Source organism: Notechis scutatus, chromosome Z (assembly GCF_049901735.1).
Source record: "Notechis scutatus isolate UNSWTSFEM ecotype Mainland chromosome Z, rNotScu1.2, whole genome shotgun sequence".
Lineage (NCBI taxonomy): Eukaryota > Metazoa > Chordata > Lepidosauria > Squamata > Elapidae > Notechis > Notechis scutatus.
The window spans coordinates 8,728,557-8,754,774 of record NC_142025.1 but is presented as its reverse complement, the minus strand read 5'-3'; the positions used below and the strand labels follow the sequence as shown (position 1 = coordinate 8,754,774).

The window sequence follows — 26,218 nt, the reverse complement described above, 5'->3', positions numbered from 1 at the left end:
TGATGTAACATTTTGAAATAAACCATTGCAAGAACATTGAGTAGACAAGTGACTGAATTCAATTTCAGCGAGTTAAGGTCATTCACCGAACAGCCTCTGTTTGATCTTTTTCTTGAGCGGTGCCCAATCTTCTTTTAACGTCATGCAAGAGTTTAGTCCCTTGAAATCCACTTCCACGCCCATCAAATTTCATCACGATGGCACCATGGGAGCTGACCATGACACTCTCCCAGTTCACTTCAAACTTTTCTGTGACGCTCTGGGTGCCTGGGGTTCCATCCCTGAAAGAGAAACAAAACAAGAACAACTTAGTTGTTCTGTCGTGAGGAAAGATCTGACTCGAGACCAGTGTGAATTCAGCTCTTTGTTGCTATCAGTAACTTCAACAGCCGGAGCCACTGCAGCCTCTTTTATAAGCGGCTGCTCATGACTCATGACCAATGATAACTTCTTAAACTTCCGCTGTCAGAGCGGACCAATTACACAACAATATTCAAGTAACCAATCAATAGGTGGCAATGGCGGTCCAATCAGAATGTAGTATTACGAGTATGCAAATATCTATATACAACATTAGTGATATTGCTGAGGGTGGGAAAAGAACCAGGAAAAAAAGGGAAAATACACGAGTGCAGTGATGGCGAACCTTTTTGTTGTGGTATGCCAAAAGCGCGCCGCCTGCATCCATCATTCAATGCACCCCTCCCCCCTGCACGTGCACCACCCGTTCCCTGCCTGCTGACCTGCATTAGCGCATGCGCACGCACCTCCCAGTTGATTTTTGGCCATTTGAGGCCATTTCCCCCTCCCAGAGGCTCGAGGGAAGTGTCTGCAGCCTCAGGAGACCAAAAAAATGGGCCTTCCGGAAATACCGGAAGGGCCCGTTTTCAGCCTCTGGAGGGCCCCTGGAGCCTAGGGGAGGCCATTTTCGCCCTCTTGGGGGCTCAAGGAAAGCCTCTGCAGCCTTTGGAGACCAAAAAACAGGACCGTTTCGCCACTTCTGATATTTCCAGAAGGCCCGATTTTTGGCCTCCTGAGGCTGCAGAGGCTTCCTTCAAGCCTCCGGGAAGGCGAAAATGGCCTCAAATGAGCCAAAAATCAGCTGGAAGGTGTGCACATGCGTAGTGCAGGTAAGTTTGACCGGGGCTCGCGTTCTCGCACAAATGGCTCTGCGTTCGCCATCACGGCACTAGTAGCAACGAACAGGCCCTCTAGGCAAAGATCCTGATGTATATGAAAAACATGAGAAAATACTCTGCCTTTTTCAGAATCAGTTTGGTCTAATGGCTAAGGCACCAGGCTAGAAACTGGGAAACTGGGAGTTCCAGTCCCGCCCATAGCAACTTGAGAAATCGTGGGCCAATCACCAATTCTACTCCTACCTTAGACATTAAAGTCAGATAAGTGGCATTGCATTTGGCTAGTTACTAGCAGATGTTGAGTTCTAGTCCTGTCTTAATCATGAAAGCGGGCTGGGTAACTCCAGACCAACTCACCTCGCAGGGTTGTTGTAGGGAAAATAGATCAAAAAATGTATTAGGTATATTTGCTGCCTTGAGTTATTTATAAAAATTATAAAGGTAAAATATGGATGGATGGATATAGATGGAATAGAAGCTTTCTAACAAATAGGAAGCAGCAGGTGAAGCTAGGGAAAATCACACCGAACATCTGTTCAATTAGCATAGAAACCTCCCAGGGCTGGGTGCCCTCTCTATTACTCTTCTCTCTCTATACCAGGGGTGTCAAACTCGATTTCATTGAGGGCTGCATCAGGATTATGTTTGACCTTGGGGGCCCAGGGTGGGCGTGGCCAGCTCGACATCACTCGTGTCAGGAGCGCCTGTGGTGGCTGGAGCGCTCTGCCAGCGAAAACGGGCTTTCAATCTCCATTTTCGGCTAGGACGGCCTCCTGTAACCCTCTGCTAGTGAAACCAGAGCTTGGGAGGGCCATGTGTAACCCTCCCAAGCTCCATTTTCACTGGTAGAGGGTTGTAGGAGACTGTGGCAACCGGGAGTCCGTTTTCACTGGCAGAAGCACAGCAGGCTAGTCCTTCGCTGTTTCCAGGGGTTTTAGTACCACATTTAGGATAAAACCACCTAGCTCTTTAAAATCTGTTTGAGAAGTCAGTGTGAGGTTATATAAGAAGTGGCCAAAATCTCACCTTTAAATTTAACTTTAGAACCTTTTAGACTTTCATCCACCAAGAAATCAAGCAAACGCTGCAGGAACTGTCAAGGGAGATGAATGTACCGTGTTTCTCATATAATAAGGCGGGTCTTATTTTTTTGAGCCCGAAAAATGGCTTAGCCATCTTTTCGGGGTGACTAATTCCCCCCTTGCATCCTCGGGCAAGCGGGCGACGGCAGCTTGGATGTTGACCTCGGTGTTGGTGCGGCACTTCGTATCGGGAGACCTTCCACCACCGTTGCTTTCTCTTCTCCCGTGCTGCTGCGGCATTTGGAGCAATGCCATGGCATTTGGCGCAGCCACGCGGGGCTGGCCAGGGCTCCTCCCTGCAACAGGAGCCCGTGGAGACACACAGCTTCAGGCGCTCCTGTCGCTGCCTTCCCGGGCATCGTTCGAAGGCAAAGCCCATTCTTTTAAAAACGACGCCCTACTACTGGTACAACAAAGCCTCCCCTGCCCAAGAGGGAAGCGGATCTCCCAGGGCCGCAGGCGAATCTCCCGGGGCCGCAGTGCAGGATTGGCCCACCCGGGAGAAGCGCCCAGCCACCATCCCTGCCTGGCGCTGGGCAGAGCACAAGAGCTTCGCCTGGGCGCCCAGCGCAGCTGACAGGCGAGCCCTCCTGCCCGGTGGCGGAGCTCTGGCCAAAGCAGCGAGCGCCTCCCGCTGGGCCATCCGCTCATCCCGCCAGGGCCGCGCCAGAGCTGGGTGGGCTTGGCAGAGCCAGGAAAGCGAGCCGCGGGTGTGCCCCGCCTGCCAAGCAAAAAAGCCGGGCCGACCCGAGCTTGGCTTCCTTCCCAATTACCTCCAGCCTGACCCTGAAGTGGCCACTGGGAGAGGCTGCCCGAGGCAGTGATAGCGCCCACCCATCCATGGACAGGGAGGCAAGGCAATGGCCCGCGCCACGTCCTCCAAGCTGAGCCCTGCCGAGTAAGCGCCTCTGCCTGATGCCCATGCCGCTGCAACGTTTGGAGCTGCCGGCACATTTGGAGATGCGTGGGGACCGGGACGGGCTGGGTGAGGGGTGGAAAGGACGGGCGGCTTCAGGCTCTCTGTTAGACCTGCCGTCCAGGGAAGCAGCACATGAAGCTGAGTGTCTCTGCCAGGTTCCGGTTGCAGGGAGGAGCCCTGGTTGGCTGCGCGTGGTTGTGCCAAATGCCACGTGGCTATGTCAAACACCGCGGCGTTGCTCCAAATGCTGTGGCAGCACAGGGAGAAGGGAAAGCAACAGTGGCAGAAGGTCTTCCGATACAAAGTGCCCCACCAATGCAGAGGTCAACACAGGCAGCACCATATCCGGGTGTGCAACAAAAGTACTTCCTAACGGCAAGCCCCCCCGCCATTCCCCCCCCCATTTTGCATGTTTTAATATAGGCCTTAATTTGGGGGGGGAGGGGCTTAATTTCATTTCATGCCTATAAAACATGCCGGGACTTCCTATTGGGGGAGGCCGTATTGTTGGAGAAACAGGGTATTTACAAAAAGAAAAAGGCTCACTTTTCCTCACTTCTTTTGATAGCTCTTTGGTGGTAGAAAAACTTCTTCTCCAGCCCAGTTGGAGACCATACATGAATATCAGAGGTGGTATCCAGCAGGTTTTGACCAGTTTTGGAGAATCGGTAGCGGAAATTTTGAGTAATTCAGAGAACCGGCAAATGCCACCTCTGACTGGAGATTTTACAGTATCCTTCCCCTGCCACGCCCACCAAGCCACACCCACAGAACCGGTAGTAAAAAAATTTGAATCCCACCAGTGATGAATATATGTGCATTTGTGTGTGTGTGTGTGTGTGTGTGTGTGTGTGTATTTGAGATTGAACTGATTTACATTTACTTAGTGCCCACCCAAGTCATGCTTTTTCATTCTGAGAGTCCTAATCAAGTGTTGTTATCCTGATGAGCACCAATCTTCCCTGGGTATTTGCATAACGAAGCACATTTTCCCAAGAGATAATTTTGATGTGAAGTAAGTGGGAGGGTTCGTGAAAGGAGTTTTTGTTCTCCCTTTAAACTGGCACACATTTGGACGTTTTAAAAATATATTTATTTGTTGGTTTATTTGCTGCATTTCAGAACTGCACATCTCCATCTGGCTCCACTCTCAAACATGGGCTCTGCATGCTTGTGTGGGGAGCCCAAAGGAGCATGAAGCCATGGGGTTGTGGTTGGTGCCCTGAAAGCAGAGGTGGTATTCAGAAGGTTCTGACCAGTTCTGGAGAACCGGTAGCGGAAATTTTGAGTAGTTTGGAGAACCGGCCAATACCACCTCTGACTGCTCCCCCACCCATCTATTCTCTGCCTCCCATTGAGTCCCAGCTGATTGGCTGGGTCTTCTTTGGTTGCCCTGAACAGGAGAACGGAGCTGGAAAGCAGGTTAGTTGGGTTGGGTGGGAATGGGGATTTTGCAGTATCCTTCCTCTGCCACACCCATCAAGCCACGCCCCCAAGCCATATCACACACACCCCAAGCCACGGTCTCATCACCGGTAGTAAAAATTTTTGAATCCCACCACTGCCTAAAAGTCCCTCCTTTCCCCTTTTCAATTGATTTTTAACAGGGCTTAATTATTCTTACCTCCCCCAATAATAATAATAATAATAATAATAATAATAATAATAATAATAATAATAATAATAATTCTGAAATTTTAATTCTAACATTTTAGTTTTTACGTATTGTTTTTATATTCTGACATTTTATTATACCCCTAACCCAGAGAACACCTCCCTCAATTGCAAAGGGCACCAACTAGCCCCATGCTCTATGCTCCTTTGAACTCCCCACATGAGCATTCAGAGCCCATGTTTTGACTTTCCGGAAGGCCAGGAGAGTGGCACCGCATCTCACCTCCAGAGGGAGAGTATTCTATATCAGTGATGGCTAACCTTTTCATGGCCGCGTGCCGAAAGTGAGAAAACAAACGCGTGCCTGTATCCATAATGCAATGTGCGCAGGACACACCCCTGCTCATGCACACGTGGCCCGCCCACATGCACTGCATGCCTCTGTGCATGTGCACATGACCCCCCGCGCCCTGCCCCCTGTGCATGCGTGGCAGATATCCGACAATCAGCTGGCTGGCGGGAGGCGTGTGCGCATGCACAGTGGATCTGTTCCAGGCAACGGCTTGCATACCGGCAGAAATGGCTCACTGTGACATAGGTTTGCCATCACGGTTCTATATTCTCGCCAGAGTTTTTTTATTTGACGGAGTCTGCACCGTATCTTCCCTCTTGAGCAGATGGGACTGGCCAAAGTATTGGGACAAAGCTAGTTTTGTAGTGTGCTGGTCAGACAGCATTATTTGATGCTATGTTACTATTTACTGTTTACTTTAGTTGTTTACTTTAGTTGATAGTTGGTAATGGAATTTATAATTCCAGGCGGGGAGTGTGCTGGTCAGACAGTATATAGTTAATTGGGAATTGGGAGCTGTCCCCTTAAGGGAATGCCTCATGGGAAATGTAGTTAATGCCTCATGGGAAATGTAGTTCATGTCATGTGGTCACATCTGTAATCCTGATTGGTCACTGAACTGACCTCTAGTTGGGTTGGGGGAAGCCTTTGTTCTTTCCTTGCCTGGACCCAGCAGCGTGCTGGATCCCTTGCTGTATCAATATGGGATGAAGATAACCACATTTTCACACTATGAAGTCGACTGTGCAAAGAATTGGACATTAGATGGATCTCGACATAACCGTGAGTTTAACTTCGAGGATGCCTTGTGACCCAATAAAGAAACATTGTATGGAAGCCTTTGTAGAGTTTGTTTGTCTGTCTTTATATTCAGCCAGAAATTAAAAGACAGAACACGTAGGTAGCCTGGTCCATATCACATAAGGCTTTATAGATCACAACCAACATCCTGAATTGAACCTGGAAGCAAACAGGCACCCGATGCAGCCAACATATACTAGCGATACGGCTGTTTTCCTGTTTGCTTTCAAGAAAAATAAGGTGGGGATCATGGATTCTTCTTTTCAAACCTGTCTGTCCATCAATTCCTTTTCTAGGAATTGCTAGGCAATTCACCAGGAAATTATATATATACAAAAGTGACAATCACTTGCCTAGAGGGATTTTAAGATACGGGAGGTTAAAATAGGATTCCGTCCTCATCAAGACGTTTAACGAGGGAAGTTAATTGACTATGTTATGGTGAACTCTTTGTCTTAGGTTATGTGTCAAGAGCTACCTCATTGATCCTTTAAAACTAGCAAGCATAGGTCACAAGGGCATCTAACTGGGTAATGGGATTGAAAAAGCCAAGATGGCATCAAAACTCTGCTCCTTATTGACATGGAACCTGCAGGTACAGGAAGTGCTTGAGTTATGACCGTAATAGAGCCGATCTATTAGCGTCCTAAATCATTCTAATACATCTTTTTTTAGCTTTCTTTAACATACACACCTCCAAATTCATTTACGCTAATCTTTTACAAACTTTAAGAACTATGCCAACATTATACACTAGAGAAAAAAAGAAAAGAAAAAAAGATAGAATGCATTTTCAAACCCACTTTATAAGCACAGAACCATGTATTAAAGCTTCCCCCCCCCCCCAATTACACCTGCCAGACCAATAAAAATTCATCCTAATCCCAGTTAATTTATTCATTTTAAGGCACTTCCTTTGACTTTTCCTCATAGAATACAAACGTTCTTCTTCTTCTTTGGAATGTCTAATAGATAAATATAAGCTTTTTTCCCTCAAGAGATTCTTAACCATGTTAATTTCCATAAAGAAAAAAAAAAAAACCAGCTTCTCTCTTGAGGAATGTAGATTAACTTGCAATTCTTCTTTCAATTGCATGGAGGGAAACTGTGATCAAACCATGGTTATAGTTGATACCTTTGGTATCCGGTTTATATTCCCATATTGCATTAAGCCCTTTGCATTGTCAAATACTTGTGCCATAACCTCAGTGGTTGTGACAATCATAAAGTGACCAATCTGATTTTACAACTGTTTTTGTGGTGGTCGTTAAGCAAAGACTGTGGTTGTTAAGCAAACCAATAGTTTACAGTGGGCATTTTGCCCAAAAACTGGAAGCAAAACCATATGACTGTGGGAAACTGGAAATGGCTGTACGTGTGTTCCGGTAGGTCTATCAGAACTTCAAACAGTTGTTAACGGTTGTTACAGTTGTTTGAAGTTGAGGACTTACGAACAATTACCTAGGGGTGGGCCTTTGATTGTGTGATTGCAGGCACCATCCTGATTTTTTTATCCACCAATCCTGTCACCTTTAGAATTTATGAAGACCAGAGGTGGTATCCAGCAGGTTCTGACCAGTTCTGAAGAACTGGTAGTGGAAATTTTGAGTAGTTTGGAGAACCGGCAAATACCACCTCTGACTGGCTCCGCCCCACCTATTCTCTGCCTCCCATTGAGTCCCAGTTGATCGGCTGGGTCTTCTTTGGTTGCCCTGCACAGGAGAATGGAGCTGGAAAGCAGGTTAGTGGGGTGGGGAGGGAATGGGGATTTTACAGTATCCTTCCCCTGCCACGCCCACCAAACCACACCCACCAAGCCATAGCACGCCCACCAAGCCACACCCACCAAGCCATACCATGCCTACCAAGCCACATCCACAGAACTGGTAGTAAAAAAAATTGAATACCATCACTGATGCAGACTATATTTGGTTCAGTTATAAACCAAGAAAGAGAAATAGTTGAAATAAAAATCCCGAAGGCCTTTAGAGAGGAGAGAAGGCACACTAGCCCAAGGGACAAATCTTGTTTTAGACCCCAGGAAAGCATCCCTTTGCCCTCCAGGGATTAAACATGCATGTATCTGAACAGATCATGCTAAGTAAAGGAACAACATTAGGAACATAACACTCTCAATCCAAAACAAGCATATTGAATTCTGATATGGGGCATCCTTGTTTTTTTGCCCTGGCTTAAAACATATCATTTACAAGCAGCAACCTCAATTTGGTCTACAGGGACTAGAAACACAGAGATTGCGAGTTCTAGTCCCGCCTTAGCCATGAAAACCAGCTGGATGACTTTTTGAATCCCCAGGAGACTGTGAGTTCTAGTCTCTCTCTCTCTCTCTCAGCCCAACCCACCTTGCAGGATTGTTGTTGTGAGGAAAAACAAGAAGAGTCGGGGTTATAAGGCATGTTCCTCTCCTTAAGGTATTTGAAAGAAACAATAAAGGCAGGAAATAATTAAAATAAGTATTCTTTCTAGGAGCCACCTCCATATCTGCTAAGTTTCCATCCCCATCTGGTTTTTCCTAAGAAAGCCACATCCTCACCCTTCTGACATTTCCCTTTTCTCAACTCGGCTGGCATTGCTGACTATAACTGGGAAATTATACCATTGTTAACATTACTCACACAATGAGGAGCAAAGGGTAGTGCGTGTTTTCCATGAAAACGGCTGGCTTTAAAATTTGTAGTGGCAATTCTGCAAACAGAAGAAAGGAGAAGAAAGGAGGAGAGAAGCATTTAAGTACAGGAAGGCTGTCATTACAACGAACAACCTTTTATTTCTTTTCTTTTTAGTATACTCGGGTACTTTTTGGTGGGAACAAAATGCCAGTATGAGAGAATGGCTCTGCAAATAACACCCTAGCAGAACAGATTCTTTTGGAAAGAAAATTGGCACTGCTACACAAAAGGCCATACATCTTACACCGTGGTTCTCCGAGGCACTTGGTCATGAATCAAACATGCAATTAGGGTGTGCTGATATGTGTTTTTTCCCTCTCCCAGCAGGTGGAGGAATGACAGCCCTATCAAACAATGTTTTCAAGGAGAGCAAAGGAAGGAGAAACTCAAAGTAAAATGCAAATCCTCTTCTCTAGAATGGAATAAAGTTGTTCTTTTTCCCCCCTCACAAGGGATTTAAGATTAGGTTTTCTTCAAGGGCATTTTAAACTCCAGGACTTGGACTATCCTTTGCCCCTGGAAATAATATAAATTGGATGAATTAAGAAGAGACGCCTTTATGGAAACATGTATTCTAAAGCAACAGCTAAGTGTGCTTTTTCTTCAATGTATATTAGCACAAACATGCTGCTCCCAAGCTGATCCTTACTTTTATTTGGTTTTTAAAATGTGAGTCTCCACACATTTACCAAAAGGATGGAAATTAAATTTCAAATTAGTGGCATTTGAAGGGCAGTAAACAGCCAAATGAGTTTTAGTGGTAAGCCTTTTATTTTATTTGGTCTAATTTATTGTTGTATGAGACTTGTAATAGAGTATGGATTTGTAGCTATGATTCACATGGAGATCCCTTGGGAAGGCAGAATATAGAGAATTAAGCAAAAAGGCTATTCTTGGAAATCTTTTAGGATCACAAAGAAGGAATTGTGCACTATAATTATCACATCATATTTGTGGATTTTCCTACGGTGAAGAGTTAAATTACGATTATTTGTGTTGAATTTTACCCAATGCATCCTGTTTTTGGACAATCCTTGAAATCCTACTGGGCAATCACTTAAATATGAGCTAGCAGTATGCGGCAGCAGCCCAAAAAGTCAGTGCAATCCTAGGCCGCATTAATATGAGAAATATTAGTACTGTTTTATAAAGCCTTAGTACTGCATCCAGTTTTGGTCACCACAATATTAAAAAAATATTGATACTCTGGAAAGAGTACAGAAAATAGGGACAAAGATGATTAGAAGGCTGGATGCTAAAACATATGAAGTTGTAGGACTTATGACAGTTGTAGGAATTATGTCTAGTCTAGTGAAAAGGAAGACTGGGGTGAGAAGATAATCGTGTTTCAACATCTAAGAAGCTGCCACAAAGAAGAGGAGAGTCAATCTATTCTCCAAATCACCTGAAGATAGGACAAGAAGCAATGGATGGAAATTAATCAAGGAAAGAAGCAATTTAGAACTAAAGATATAAATTTCCTGATAATGAGAACAATTTATCAGTGGAATGGCTTGCTTCCAGAAATTGTGGGTGCTCCAACACTGGAGGTTTTTAAGAAGAGATTGGACAACAATTTGTCTGAAATGGTATAGAGTTTCCTGCCTCAGCAGGGGATTGGACTAGAAGATCTCCATGGTCCCTTCCAACTCTGTTATTCTTCAAAAATCACAAAATTATGGATTTAATCCAAATGTGATTGAATTGATCTGAATTGAATTATGATTCAATCACAATGTTATCGGAACAGGAATGAGGGGAAGGTATGGAATAGAATTATGGTTTCGTAAAATGCCTCTGGGATGCAGGAACAGCAAAAATATCACACACCATTTTCCTGTGATTATGAGGTGCTACAAATATCTCTAAATACAGGCCATAGCTCATTGAGCACCTAAAATAGGATCACGTGAGCATCACGAAAGGTGGTGACTCTAGAACTTCAAAACTGAATTGTAAATCTCTTTTGGAAAAGTCCTTGATAACCTCTCACAGTCATTAAGTGATTGGCCATAACTCAAGAAGTACTTCAGTAATTGCAAGAGTTTTGAATAGGAAACAGATTTCTTTGAACTCATAGCAATCTATTCTAATTTATTCCAATGTGATTTTTAGTGGGTTTAATGGGTTTGTCAGAATCTTATCTGAAAGTAGAAAAATGTGCCCAATGAAAATTAAATGGGAATAGCAGTCGGGCAATGATAGATTGGTTCTCAAGCACAAATGTTTCTTCTATTAACTGGATAGATACTTTGGGTGAATGGCTATTGTAGCCAAAGAGTCTTGGTGGTGGAGTTGGCCAATGAAGAAAGTAAATCACAAAAGCTTGGATGTTGCACGTGTGTAGAAAAAGGGAGGATCTTGTGAGATGATGGCCATTTTCATTATTTTGACAAGAGGTTTTGGTTCTGCACACACTTCCACTTCTTAACTCAAGGGTCTTCAAACCTGGCAGGTTTAAGACTTATGGACTTCAACTCCCAGAATTTCTGAGCTAACATGACTGGGGGAGGAATTCTGGGAGTCGAAATCCACAAGACTTAAAGCTGTTCAGTTTGAAGGTCCCTGTCTTAACTAATGAAAAATGTCTCTACCAAGGAGACGGTTTTTCAGCCTAGCAAGGGAATGGGAAGATAGAAACAAGGAAGGCAAGGCAGATGGACAACAGGATGGCAAATATTTACTCTGCCCATTATGGAAACTGTACAACAACAAGGGGAGGTGTCTGCAGGAGAGCTTAAAAAAACCTGAAGTGGGTAGCCACAACTGTGTGTGCACGACACCCAGTTATTTTCACCCAGTGCCACTCAAAAAAAGGGCAGGTGAGACTTTGACAAATGGTTTGATCATCCTCAACATTTTTGAGCTCTCTGAGGACATCTGTCATGCCCTTGTTGGAGTCTGATTCTGAGGGGGAGATTGAGCAGTTGACAGGGAGAGGGAGTGTGGCTCCGGTGGCTGTGGAAGAAACGGGGGAAGGGCACAGTCCGGCTGGGCATTCAGAGGAAGACCCAGGGCCACCCCCTCTTCATCATAGGGCATGCAGGAAGGAGCGGAGAAGGGCGCAACATGGCTTATGGGAGAGAAAAGGGCCCTGATCGCTTTCATTAGTTGCAGCTGAGAGAACAGGATATAAGAAGAGCGTTTGCACACAGCATCTTGCTGGAAGCAAAGCGTGCATTACCTTTGTAGAGGCTTATCTGGGTTTGGCATCCTCCCAACTGTGTGTGCTTCATTATTTTTTGGAAGTCTGCAATTTATTATCCTGGCCTGTTGTGTTAATTATGTCAGCGTGGTTTGTGTTGGTTTTTTAATTTCTAATTTATCTGTACTTTGAGTTCGGACTGCATTTCTTCCCTTTGTAGACTGTTTTTAGAAGAGTTTGTTCTCCAGCCGAGGACATTGGGGGCCAAGTTGGAGGTGTTAAATGGAATTTATCTACTTTTGTGACTTTGCTATTTTTGTGCCATGCCCTGGGTCATCACAAAATCCTTGGCAAATAAGAACAGCATTAAGTCTGGGAGACTGATTAACACATTGCACGGAATCAATACACACCAATGTCTTGTGAGACCCAGTTTGGTCTAGCACTTAAGGCAGGGGTTCCCAAACTTGGCCACTTTAAGACTTGTGGACCAACTCCCGGAATTCTCCAGCCAGCTATGCTGGCTGGAGAATTCTGGGAGTTGAAGTCCACAAGTCTTAAAGTGGTCAAGTTTGGAGACCTCTGACTTAAGGCACCAGGTGATTTCTAGTCCCACCTTAAGCATGAAAGCCAGCTGGGTGACTTTGGGCCAATCACCAAGAAACTGTGAATTTTAGACCTGCCCTTGAATTATTTATAAACATAATTATGGCAGAATATAAACAAACAAGCAAATAAATGTTGGGTTGGTTGTTCTCTATTGATGCTCTTATTATTACAGCTATGGATGCATTCTGCTTTTGTATTGGGAGCTGCTACCCATCTTACTGGTTTAAATTTCTATTTTGGGGATTGTTTTTTAAGTGACATTATGCTTTTAACTATTTCTTTGTTTTTAGAATATGAGTTTTTCTAAATTAAAAGACGAGGTTATAAACCCTTAAATTCAACAATGAAAATAATCAGAGTAACTTACTGTAATCCTGAATCTTGATATCAAGATATTCCCGCTTGGGCATCTGTCGTGCTATGACTGTCTTCTGCACTCTGGCATTTACTTCGAGATCAAAAAGTTCTGGAAGAAGGAAGAGGAAAAAGTCTCCTATCAGATGAGGAATTAACCAGTTATTACCCTGACTGAAAGCACCACTATTTCTATGAAAGAAAGAAAGAAAGGAAGGAAGGAAGGAAGGAAGGAAGGAAGGAAGGAAGGAAGGAAGGAAGGAAGAGGGAGGAAGGGAGAGAGGGAGGAAAGGAAGTAATCCTCCGCTTTGGTGGCCTAGAGGTGAAGCTCTCACCTCACAATCAGGAGTTCAATCCTAGGCAGAGGATTGTGAGTTCAATCCTAGGCACAGGCTAATATTTGGAGTAGAGTCTACTGCTCGAGCAGGGGGTTGGACTAGATGACCTCTAAGGTCCCTTCCAACTCTGTTATTCTATGATCTATGATCTAAGGGGAAAAGAGAGAAAGAAACAAAGAAAGAAGGAAAGAAAGAAGGAAAGAAAAAAGGTGAAAAAAGAGGAAGGGAGGGAAGAGAGAAAGAAATTAGGAAAGAAAGAGGGAGGGAAGAAGGAAGGAAGGGTGAGAGAAAGAAAGAAAAGAAAAGAAAAAAGGAAGGAAGGAAGCCTGGAATTTCCAATATGGAAGATTTGAAGCTAAAGTCAGTTTTGAAAAAGCAGGTTCTGCCATTTGGGATATTGTTTTTACTCTATCACAACAGGACAGTAGGAGGGAGGTTCATTTCTTAGGATTTAGTCATCTGTTTTGGAGAATTTAGCACAAGGGATATACTCTTCCAATGTATTACTTCAACTAGTTGCAGCAGCAGGAGTCACTCCAATGATCTTGGACATGCCTTGTCTGTGGTATTGGCCATCGCCATCATTGATACTCTTGTCCAATTGTAGGCTCTTGGATATTAAAGAGGGCAGGTGAGAAGCTGCTATAAACAGAGAGTCCTTAACTTGTAACCATTCATTTTGTGAACATTCAAAGTTACAACAATGAAAAAAGTGATTTATGACCAGTTTTCACACTTATGACCATTTCAGCATCCCCAGAGTCATGTGATCAAACTTTGGGTGCTTGGCAGCTGGTGTGTATTTATAATGCTTGCAGGGTCCCAGGGTCCTAGGGTTGTCATTTGCAAACTTTTTAGGGAGCTTCTTGAGCCCAAAATTTCCATGACTTATCAAGAAAGCTGTTAATTGAGTTGCACCCCATTTTACAAGCTGTTTTTAAGTGAATCATGCGTTTGTTAAGCAAATTTGTCTTTCCCCATTGACTTTGCTTGTTGGAAGCCAATTGGAAGGTTGCAAATGGTGATCATGTGATTCTGGGAGAATGCCACTATCGTCGCCAAGAGCCTGAGCTTTGATCATGTGACCCTGGAGATGTTGCAATGGTCCTATGTTTGGAAATCAATAAAAAATCACTTTTTCTCAGTATCGTTTTCTTGTCCCCAAGCTCTTGGAACAGTCTGGGACAAGCAGTTCAACACTACAAGGGCTTCCATGCAAAGTTAATTTATTGGATTTTATTAGGCATCCTCAAAGTATAACTCACAGTTATGTTGAGATTCATCTAACATCCAATCTTTGCCTCAATAGTTGCCTCAATAGTGTGAAAATAGCTCTTCATCCTGTAGTATTATAGCAAACTCCAGCACGATGCTGGGGTCCAGGTAAGAATGTCCAAAAACTCCCCCAGCCCAACCAGAGATCAAGTCAGTGACCAATCAGGATTACAGATGTGACCACGTGACATGAACTACATCTCCCATGAGGTATCAACTACATTTCCCATGAAGCATTCCCTTAAGGGGGCAGCTCTCATTCCTAAACAAACTAGCACAATCGTTGTAACTTTAAATGGTCACAAAACAAATGACTGTAAGTCAAGGACCACCTATACAGTAATCTTATGGGTCCTGAGAGTCATGCCTTTTCTATGGAAGCACCTATTCTCTAGAATGATCTACCCCAGGCATTTAATTGGCCTGAGTCCTGCAGGCCTTTAGAAGGACAGTGAAAACCGATCTGCTTCCTTGGACATTCCTCAGCTCCAGATATCAAAGCTCCCCATCTAGAAGAGTGTAATAAATTTGAGTTCCTGGTCATTGATTAATTACTGAACTAAGTAACAACATCAGCATGAAAGAGTGTGGGGTTTGCTTCTAGTACATGCGCCACTAATGTTACCTATTTGGATAATGAAACATCTGCAAGCATGGACTCTACGTATTTCTTCATATTGGAGGGCATGTTTGAAAGCTAATAGAGCAGGGTCCTTGGAGCTCTCTGATCTGGCTTGTTTTCTTGCAAACGTTTCATTACCTTAACTAGATAACATCATCAGTGCTAGTAAGGAGTGATGTTTGCTGTCAGTTTATGTTCTGGTGTCTTGCCTGTCAGTGTTGGTGAGGGTGGCCTTAGAGATTGTTTGGTTGGGCTGTTTACTGATAGCTCTTTGGCCATTTCTTGATTGAGGAATTGCTTACTTGATTGTTGGCCTGAAGTTGACCTTGGAGTTCGTCTATGCTGATCTGAGTGCTGATTACTGGTGGGGAGGTTCTGGAGTCCTTTTGTTCTCTTTTGGGCTGAATGATTGTCTCTTTTGCATAATCTATCATCTATAATGTCTATTAGACAGAGCCGTGGTGGCTCAGTGGTTAGAATGCAGTACTGCAGGCTACTTCTGCTGATCACTGGCTGCCAGCAGTTTTTCAATTCTCACTGGCTCAAGGTTGACTCAGCCTCCCATCCTCCCAAGGTGGGTAAAATGAGGACCCAGATTGTTGGGGGAAATATGCTGACTCTGTAAACTGCTTAGAGAGGGCTGTCAAGCACTGTGAAGTGGTATAGAAGTCTAAGTGCTATTGCCATCTATTGATAGCTGATTTGTCAAAGGTCCAGGCTTCTAGACCAGATCAAGTTTTTGAACTTGATCTGGTCTAGGGTTGCTAAGAGAACATTTGAAGGAATTTGTTTTTGCATCAGCTACCTTATAAGCCAGTTATGAACTTAGCCAGTTTGGTCTAGCAGTTAAGACACCAGGCTAGAAAGCACGAAAGCATGAGCTCCAGTAGCCTAGAGGTGCAGCTCTTGCCTCACAATCAGGAGGCTGTGAGTTCAATCCTAGGTAGAGGCTAATTTTGGAATAGACTTTCCTGCTCGAGCAGGGGGTTGGACTAGACCAACCTCCAAGGTTCCCTTCCAACTCTGTTATTCTATGAGTTCAAATCCCATCTCAGCCAGGAAAGCCAGGGGACTTTGGGCCAGTCACTCTCTCAGCCCAACCCACCTCACAAGGTTGGTGTTGTGAGCAAAATAGGAGGAGGAGGAGGATGTGCTGGATATGTTCACTGCCTTATGTGTAAAAACAATAAAGATGGGATATAATAACAATAATAATGAAAAGAAGGCAAGGAAATATTGATTCTTTTTCCTCCCAACACTCTTTGATCCCTTAACCTCAGCCCACAAGTCTGTCTCTTGTGAAGTTGCTTTGCAAAGTCACCCTGTTCCAAATACTGTTCTTCCCCTCCTGGTGGATATTTCAGCTGGTAGACGTAATGGTTCCATGTTAAAGTTCTTCCTGATAATCTCTCTCTCATTTTTGTTGCAACCATAACTCCAGCGAAAATGCCAAAGCATCAGACAATTAAGCCTGATTGCATGTTGGAATCCTCATTTAATTATCGCTTGCCCAATTAGCCTTATCAGCAGAAGGAGGCTGGCCCTCGAGAGCAGCCAGCCTGTTTGCTCTCGTAATTGCATTCGCAGAAAGCAAGGACAGGCGAGGAAGAGCAGGCTGACAGATCTAAAGATTCCCGAATGCATCTCCCAAAACCTGCCAAAGCCCACTGGGAATCCTTGCCTGCGCTGTTCAGACAACCAGTCCTTAATTAAATATAAGCAGATGGTAATGTTGGGTGGGATTTATAGCTATCAGATTATTGTAGAAGTCTCTCATATGATGGAATAGAATTATTTTGTGAATAAGGGGTGCTGCTTACAATAGTTCTTCCTATTCATTATTGCAAGAGACACCTGCATAATGAGACCATCGGCGCCTCTTAATCACATGTGCAAGAGACCGCGGGAAAACGGCTTTCTATCTACCGATAACCTTTTTTTCTTTCATTCTCCATCTTTCCCACAATGTCTTCTTTGCCCTTCTCTACCCTCAGTTATGTACTCTGCAGCATTTCCTGCTTGCTTGTGGGCATTTATTTATTGATTTATTTATTTTATGAACTGGATCAGAATAACGGACCTTCCTTTTTTTTTGCAGTGTTTTATGGTCTGCTTTTGAACATCTACTCGCTTTGAATCTCCACTGCAAAATTAGACATTTTGGAAGTATCTAATGACCCAATATACACTTGTATTTTTTTTCCAGCCTACCAGTATATATTTTCTTCCCCTCCCACCACTCCCAAAATCTGGTGCTATGTGGAAAAAGTAGGATTCCTTTTTCATCCACTTTATATATATTTTTAAAAAAGCAGGAACATTGATCGAATTACTTACAGGCAAGCGGATAAAATACTCATGCCACTTACCTATCCACCTTGCTTCAGCATTATTCCAACCACCCAAACTTTTGTCCTTGAAAATTTTATTTATTTATTAAAATTATATCCTGCCCATCTCAATTGTAAAAGCAAGCACAGTGTTAAAACATTCGATATTAAAATAAACCAGATATGAAATAAGTTAAAAAGCGAAAGGTTGGAGATGGAAAGGAGGTTCCATCTCCAACCTTTCGCTTTTTAACTTTTTAATTTATTAACCTCCTTCCTGGTCCGCTAAACACTTTCAACAGCTTTGTTGTGGTCCCAGCCCAGTTGGCAGAGCCAGATTTTGATATTAATTATGGAAGACCATAATTAATGAGGGAAGATCTCACCTCAAAGCAGACCTGAACATTTTTACAGGTCTAGGATTACCTCCAGCCCTTTGGCTGTCCTTGTCTGGTTGGCATGAGGTCAATTGGTAGTTAGAAAATAAAATATAAATAAGGATTACAGATTTACAGATTAACAGCATTGTAAGGGACCTTGTAGGTCATCTAGTCCAACCCCCCCACCCAAGCAGGAGACCCTACATCATTTCTGACAGATGGCAGTCTAGTCTCTTCTTGAAAGTTTCAAGTGATGATGCTCCCACAGTTTCCAAAGGCAACTTCTATTCCATTGGTTGATTGTTCTCACTGTCAGAAAGTTTCTCCTTATTTCCAGGTTAAATCTCTCCTTGTTCAGTTTCCATCCATTATTCCTTGTCTGGCCTTCGGGTGCTTTGGAAAATAGCTTGACCCCTTCCTCTCTGTGGCAGCCCCTCAAATATTGGAAGACTGCTATCATGTCTCCCTTGGTCCTTCTCTTTACTAGACTAGCCAAGCCCAGTTTCTGCAACCGTTTATCATATGTTTTAGCCTTCAATCCCCTAATCATCCTGGTTATATATCGCAGGAGAATGGGAGAAGAAGCCGAGTCATGGCTTTGCGCAGTCACTGTGTGCATCCGCTGGGGGCCACAGAAGGGTGAGGAGAGGAAACAGTTCTCTGTTCCTGTACAGCACTCACCCCTCTCACCTGGAGCAGCCTGAGGAAGTGCTGGTCATTGCTTAAGGCAAGGGTCCTCAAACTATGGCCTGCGGGCTGCATACGGCCCATCGAAGTCATTAATTCAGCTCATGCAGGACCACAAGGCTGCCCTGGCCACTCGCCGGCCCCCACTGTTTAATTTGTGTGCATTGTTTAATGTTAAACTGGCCATGCCCACCCAGTCACATGACCACCTAGCCACGCCCCCTGGCCTGTCCGCCTCCTCCCAACAGTCTGAGGGACCGTGAATTGGCCTCCTGTTTAAAAAGTTTGAGGACCCTCGTTTAGGGGGGATCCAGGCTTGGCCACCCACTAATGCTTTGTCAAAGTGTGGCCTTGCAGGCACATGAGCAGAGAGCAGCCTGGAGATATTGGTTCAGCTCTCCAGAACAGTCCCAGTTCCTCATTTGGGCTCTTGGGAAAAGTAATTGCCCACCCCTGCCTCAAGGGATACGTGTTCCAGAGGGCAGGAGTGAATGGCAAAAAAAAAAGGGCCCCTTTCCTGGACCCCACCAGTTGGATTAACAGATTCATCAGCCTGCCCCGTTTGAAGGCCAATCCCATTGGGATCTTATGGTTCCTCGGGTAATCTGGACACATCCCATTTTCACATGTTTAGATGCACCTAGGTTGCTGGCTTGCAACCATTAAATATGACATTAGATGCACGGTGTGTCTCTTTACCTTTTCCCTATGGGGAAAGACCGGCTGCGCGATTCTATTCCTCCAATTTCTCTAAATTTGTAACACCCACAAATACTCTTTGGCTTTTCCACTCATTGGAACTCAGGTTATCTCTCTGGCCTTTTTGATCTCTGGTGAGCCTGCTGTCTTTTCTTTCGAAGATCTCCCAATCTCAAAAGCCCCCTGCAAAACACTTACTTTGAGTATCGGATGTTCTGTGGACTGTTACCATTGGAATCCGCGGACCTTGAAGAAAGAAAGAAAATGCATTTATATTTAAGAAAACAGGTCTAAAATGATATTCAGGGCTAGATGTTAAATCCCTTCCCTATTACATGGAAAGCTGATCTAAGCAACCAGTTGCCCAAAGATAATTAATAGGCACCAACCCAAAAAAAATGAAAGATAGACAGATTCTCCCAGCAGAGAGCTGGGTTGCTTCATCTTCTCTAATTTGTCAATATTTTAATTAGTGCAAACACAATTTAAAAAATTTGTTTTTAGATTATTTTAATGTCATACTATATGTATGACACAAAGGATTATACTTCTCAGATAACCCATTGTGCGAAGGAGAAAGGAAAACACTAGCAGGATATTAATTGATCTTTAAGCATTGCTTCCTGCCAGCTTTGTGTACAGTGATGTTGGCTTCTTTTTTAAAAAAATACAATCTCTTAGACACCAAAATCAGTAGTGGAATTCAAATAATTTAACAACCGGTTTCCCGAATTAGTGAAAACTGGCTGAATCCCAACACTGACCAAAATGCATCCACCCTGCTTCAAAAAAATAAAGTGATCCAGAAACCCAAACAGGACAGGTTATGTTTGAACTGATCCAAATGGCCATGTGTGTATGACAGCCATCTGGTCAATGGGTCAGCTAAAGCCAGCCGTGGCACCCAGATGTTTGAAAGTTGGGACTTCCAAGCCCAAAGATTGCAATCAATCCACTTATTCCTAGAGCAGCGCATGAAAAGGAAATAAGGAAGAAATCTTTGTGGTCAAAGGAAGGGAATGTATAGCCTTGAATTATCGACAGTAGTTTTCCACTTGCGATTGGTCGCTTAGTGGCTATTTGAAGTTATAAATGACCTGCCAGGAGACTATTTATAACTCAGATAGTTGCCCCCCCAGTGGTCAGGTTATTGACCCTTGGGCACTCAGCAATCGGACTGTATTTACAGTTGCTTGTAGTGTCCCATAGTCACGTGACCACATTTCAAGAGAGTTTTGCTAAAAATTGACATTTACTTCCAGTTTTTTTTAAGTAAAACGGCACTCCTAGTAAACCATTGGTTCACTTAATGATCATGCCGTTTGCTCCACAACCTTAGTGTTTGCTTAACAACTGTCATGGATTTTTTTTTTAATGACTCCCACTATGACTGTGATAGGCAAGCTTCCATCGTGGGTTATAATGGCAGCTAACTCCACAATTATAGTTGAGACTACTTGTTTTTTAAAAAAAATATTTTAGTTTTTAAAAACAAAAATACAAATCTCTATTCACATTAACAGTGTTTGTGTTGTTATTAATACATACCTCTCCTTTTATACATAAACATCAGCACTTATTTCTATCCTCCACCCATTTGTACCACCTATCCCAAATCGCATAATAGTCCGAATCATCTTTGCCTCTTAATTCCATTGTGAATTTATCCAGTTCCGCACAATCCATTATTTTTTTGTGTCAAGTTTTCTTCAGATGGTATCTTTTCCTTCTTCCATCCTGTGCGAAGGCTATTCTCGCCGCAGTTATGACATGTATAATGATGTATCGGATGACCTTGCTCAATTTTCCCTTAATTATTCCTAATAAGAATATTTCCAGTTTGAGTTCTAATTTGTGCTCTGTAATTTCTAATAACCATCTTTGTACCTTCATCCAATATTGTTTAACCTCTGGACACTGCCACCACATATGGAAGAATCTTCTTCTTTGTGTTTACACTTCCAACATTCTGCTTTTGTGTTTGGATACATTTTGGCCAGTCGAGGCTACTTGTAACTGTGAGGCTAGCTGTATAAGTAATGTTAAGGACACTTATTTGGACCTGATGTCCTGATAAGGTTTTCGACATATTCCTTGCCCTCACCATGTTGCTTTGCCCTCTCCATTTTATTTTTTAACGTACTTTAATGAAAAACAATGAATAATGCATAGCAAGGCAATCATATGGAATCATATGATTGCCATTTGCAACGTTCCCAGCCAGCTTCTAACAAGGAAATTTTACTGTTTTCTACTAGTATAAATCGTATTTACATTCTCAACTGCATTTTGCATTGACATACATACAATTTTATCATATATTTTCTACCATCTATTCATATGCCTCACCAATAATTATCCTTACTTATGTTTGTTATTAATATTTATCTTTGTCTACTTTATATTTCTACATATCTATATATCAATTCCTTAAGGGTTCTTCTATGACATAGAAGATCTATGTGATCCTCACTTTTCATTCCTTATTTCTATTTTCTAACCATTTGTACCATCTATGCCAAATTGATTTAATAGTCATATTCTCTGACAAGGAGTTAATGTGGGGAATTAATGTGGGGAGCCAAATTCACTTGATGACTCTGTGATTCACTTAACAACTAGGGCAAAAGATCATTAAGCCAGGCACAAATCACTTAACAGCCACTTTTGCTTACGAATGGAAATTCTGGTCCCAATTATTCTCATAAGTTAAGACTACCTGTATCACCCTTTTAAAGTGCATTGGAACAGGTGTTTAAAAATGAGTTGTGCTTGATTGTGCAGTTGTGATGACCACTGACTTTTTTTTAACCCCTTCCTGCAGTTACCTCTGGCAGCTTCATAAAAACAAAGTATCTTAACCTCAAGTGTATTTCAAAGGCCAGCCTCTGTATTTTGAACTGAACCTGGGAAGTACAGAAGAGCAACAAAGATTCTGGATATCCAGAATATAGAATTGGGATATCTAGGCTTCAGTTAAGATCAATGGGAAATGTCATTTTGCTCCATCAAAATTGCTGAGAAGTAAAAGGAATTTTGGGGTCTTCTAACAAGTGATAGAAAGAGGGAAGGGGAGGGAGGAAACTTTGAGCCTGGAAAAAGAGATATTTTATAAAGAGCACCAACCTTGTTTTCTACCTAAATTGGCAGAGGAGTGTTACATGATTAAAAATAGGCGTTATTCCAGAAAAAAATATTTTTTTTCTTGAATAACGCCTATTTTTAATCATGTAACACTGAGTAAACTGTTATGGGTTATTCTATACCATAGAATTTCATTGAGGGTTGCATTAGGATTGTGTTTGATCTCAGAGGGTCGGGGGCGGTGGGGTGTGTGCCCAGGGGTGGGCATGACCAGGTGGTTGTGGCCATGGAGGGCATTTGACACAGGTTCAATATGCATTTTTCCCCTTCTCTTTCTTTCCACAGTTCTTTACTATAACCTGTTGTGGTTTGCTGGCAGCCTGTGCAGACAGCAGCAAAATTGGACAGTGGGGAAGAATGGGGACCAGTCCGGGAGTCTGGGGAGGATTCGGACGAGGGTCCTGCGTCTGATGCAGAGATGGGGCCAGGACCATCTGGGAGTGGGGTGCTGCCTCTGGAGACTCCAGAACCTGGCAGCAGTGAGGCAGAGGAACAAGGGGAGCCTGTTCCCAGTGCGCGTGTGCACAGAGCTGCTAGAAGGTGAGAGCAGCTGAGACAAAAGGGGCAACTTGGGAGTAAGGCTGGGAGGTGATTGCCCCTCCCCTAAGGTATAAAGGAGGTGCAAAGGTAGAGAAACTTTTGCAGGAAGCAAAGTCGTTCGCTCTCTTCGGATTAATCCTTGAAGCTCTGTGTGGACTTTGTACTTTGGTTTTTTTTTTTTTACAGTTAATGTGGCACTTTAATTGTTGGCAGCAATTCAAAGGAGATAAAGGTGGGTGCTTATCTCGAGAGACTGTTTGGGACTCATTACGGGCTGGGAACGAACATAAGTCCCAGCGTTCAAATAAAACAAGAGTTGTTTTGACTAAGCGAGTGCTTAATTATGGTCTCAGAAAGCCTTGGTCAGAACATAACCATTTTCCTATCTCTCCTACCAGATACTAGTGGCAAACATTTATTACTTATTCTTTATACTCCACTAAACTTTTTATTTCTAAATTTATACCCCATTGTTTAATAGTAAATTGCTTTTCCAGGCAGAAAAGCTATTCATACTATTGTATTTTTATTATTCAACTAATAATAAAAATACAATAGCATAAATAATATGGTAATACCAAGATCTAACAGCAGAGGTAAATTTCCAGGATAGTAAATAGAAATGTCTGTCAATTATACATACAGAATAGAATACAGAATATAGAATACAGAATAGATTCTTGATTGTACATTGTAGAATGTATACCTACAGTATGTAAAATCTGGCATTATGCTGTATTATTAACATAGGATGTTGTTTGTTTTCTATCCAGATCAGGCACTTACTTGAGGCCACATAATTGTAATCCAGTCCTCCTGCAGCACTTTGCTGGCCGAAAATGGGCTGTGGAGAGGCCCCACACAGCCTATTTTTGGCCTCCACGGCTTCCTGCAGCACTCTGCCAGCCGAAAACAGCCTGCACGGAGGCCCCATATGGCCCATTTTCAGCCAGCAGAGTGCTGCTGGGGGCTGTGGAGGCCAAAAATGGGCCGCATGCAGTCCTCCTGCAGTCTGTTTTGGCCAGGAGAGGCATTGTAGGCTGGTCCTTTTGAAATTTCCAGGCCGGCCCCGTGGACCACCAGATTTAAGCACCCCGCAGTCCAGATCCGGCCCGAGGGTCTTGAGTTTGACATGCCTGTTCTATACCAATCTTTCTAAAGACATTTATATGCTCCCTTGAGATCTATGGACTGTATTTTTTTTAATGCATCCCACATTTATAAAGCTGTTTTCATCCCAAAGCCTGTTTTCTCTTTTTGCACAGTACTTTATGGTAAACTGAGGGAAAAAAATACGATTAAGGAAGCTCTAAAAGAATCAAGCTAGTCATTTGTTGTGAAGACACAGCTCTTCTGAAATATTGTTCCATTACACTGCAAAACATTTTCCTTGCAAACATTCGTGTATTTAGGATTTACCGAGCCAAATTCAACACCTCTAAACACTGGGGATACATAATGCTTTTGTGTGTACACATGTATGTTACTTCCAGATGAATGTATCCTTGCAATCAATATTTTTTTCTCTCTCCCTCTCTCTGATTCAGGGATTGACTCTCTTCCCATCTCCCAATTTTAATATAGGTGCAAATGTACCTGCAGTGATTTCCTTTGATATTGGCAAAATAGAAAATCTGTCCTATGAGAACACACAAAATGACAGTTTTTGCTATTCAAGCATTCGGTTGCTCAGGGAATTGCAAAAAAATGGTTTTTTTTAAAAAAAAAAAAGATTTATTTTGGTTGCATCAACTAAAAGACTGATTAATTGTTAGAAATAATATTAAAATTATTTTATTAGCCTATATTTTCTTTCCCCACTGTTTTTCCTTACACAATGATCACACTGCATTGGTGCTGTTTAAAAAAAAACCCTGCTATTTTCCATCCATTTATGACGAAATTAACAAAATCATCACCCACCTAGAGCTGGAACCAAAGGAAATAATTAAAAGTGCCACATGTTTTTGGAAAACCCTGTTTTTGCTTTTCCAAAGAACTTTGTGAGTATGTGTGCCTGTGTTGTTGTTGTTGTTTTTTTAAATAAGGAGTAATGACACTCCCCTGATGAAGAGATGGCCAGCCTATAAAATTTAAAAACTAATAAAATAAAGCCAATAAAAATCATGATAATGACTAATCAGTATTCTGGGATAACTATCAAGGAACAAAACAAAAAAATGCAGGAAAGGTGTTTTTTTTTTAAAAAAAAGGTGGTAAGAAAGTAAAATGTTTTATTCTTTCTTAATGGCTAAAAAAAACACCACCCGCTTCTTCAAATACCTTCAGAAAATTTAAGAGAAACAAATCTTTTCCTACATAACCCAACAATGAAAACAGTCCATGCACAGCCTCCATCGTGGTATCTTTCCAGCAATGATGAATGATTTAAAAGAGCAGCTGGAGATATGGAGATTGCACGCAGCCCCTGGATGCTACAAAGGGGCTAATTGGCAAAGGGCAGATCTCCCCTCCCTGTGCCGCCCCCTCCCCCCCACTCCAGCATATGGCTTCCAGGATCTCTTTATTTGCTAGGCCATGAATTATGGATCACTGTAATGCACTGAAATCTCATATACCAAGGCCGTATTATCATACTAATAAACAAAGATGCCAGGAGCACTTTTCAATCCCTGGCTGTAATTAAAAGCTGTGTGCTGCCAGTAATATTTTCTGAGTCAATAACGGAGACAAATGTTTCTGACATTTTCTGGGGATCACAGATTTCTTTTCTTTTAAGGTCCTTCTTGGAGAGCTGAAGAAATTTCTTGGATGAGAAGCAAAACATCCTTAAAAAAAAAAAAAAAAGCCCAGGAAGTCCAATTGCCTCTTGAAAAAGCCACTTTGGGGTCGTGTTGAATAGGTTTGCCACTTTATTTGTAAAAATAGTAAAGGTGGAATATAAACAAATAAATAATAAAAGTGTGAGGAATGGTCTTAAGTCACTTTTTTCAGTGCTTCTGTAATTTTGAATGATCACTAACGGTTGTAAGTTGAGGACTTCCTATATCTGGTAAATGTTCTTAAAATACTCTGCATTCCATTTCTTTCCGAACCCCTTCTAAACGAATCCGCGCTTTGTGTGGCATCAACTGAAATAAATTGGTGATTATGCGTAACGCCTACCTTCACAGGTCAACAAGAAGTACGCCATGTTGTGACTGAATGTTACATGGAAGTAAGTGCAGTTGTTAATCAGATCACAAGAGAGACATTGCCGGTTGAAGTTCCCCTTGGTGCTGGCACTGTAACAAACAACGGAAAAAACAAAAAGAGGCTTAATTGTCAAAAAGCCAAAAAGGCTGAAGGAATATTTATTAACCTATGATCTAGACCCCCAGATGATCTTGGCCTCAAATTCAGTATTCCCTCATCTGTTTCCATCCAGATGAGTTGCAACCCATGTAGGCTGGGAATTCTGGGAGGTTACAGCCCCACATATTTGAAAGGGTTGGGAGACTAAACTAGATAAGTAGATAATATTGGGCCAGGTAGATG

The 26,218-nt window shown here is 42.7% G+C and overlaps 1 protein-coding gene across 1 annotated transcript in view; it reads right to left on the bottom strand.

The window, feature by feature from the left end:
• Nucleotides 1-26,218, bottom strand: part of DPP6 (dipeptidyl peptidase like 6) — a 349,551-nt gene that overhangs the window by 6,294 nt on the left and 317,039 nt on the right. The window contains exons 16-20 of the mRNA XM_087945820.1: nucleotides 25,847-25,965; nucleotides 19,235-19,282; nucleotides 12,719-12,817; nucleotides 8,544-8,613; nucleotides 85-281 (exon numbers count right to left, since the gene is read on the bottom strand). Coding sequence (XP_087801946.1) covers nucleotides 85-281; nucleotides 8,544-8,613; nucleotides 12,719-12,817; nucleotides 19,235-19,282; nucleotides 25,847-25,965 — 533 coding nt within the window. The remainder of the gene's footprint in view (nucleotides 1-84; nucleotides 282-8,543; nucleotides 8,614-12,718; nucleotides 12,818-19,234; nucleotides 19,283-25,846; nucleotides 25,966-26,218) is intronic.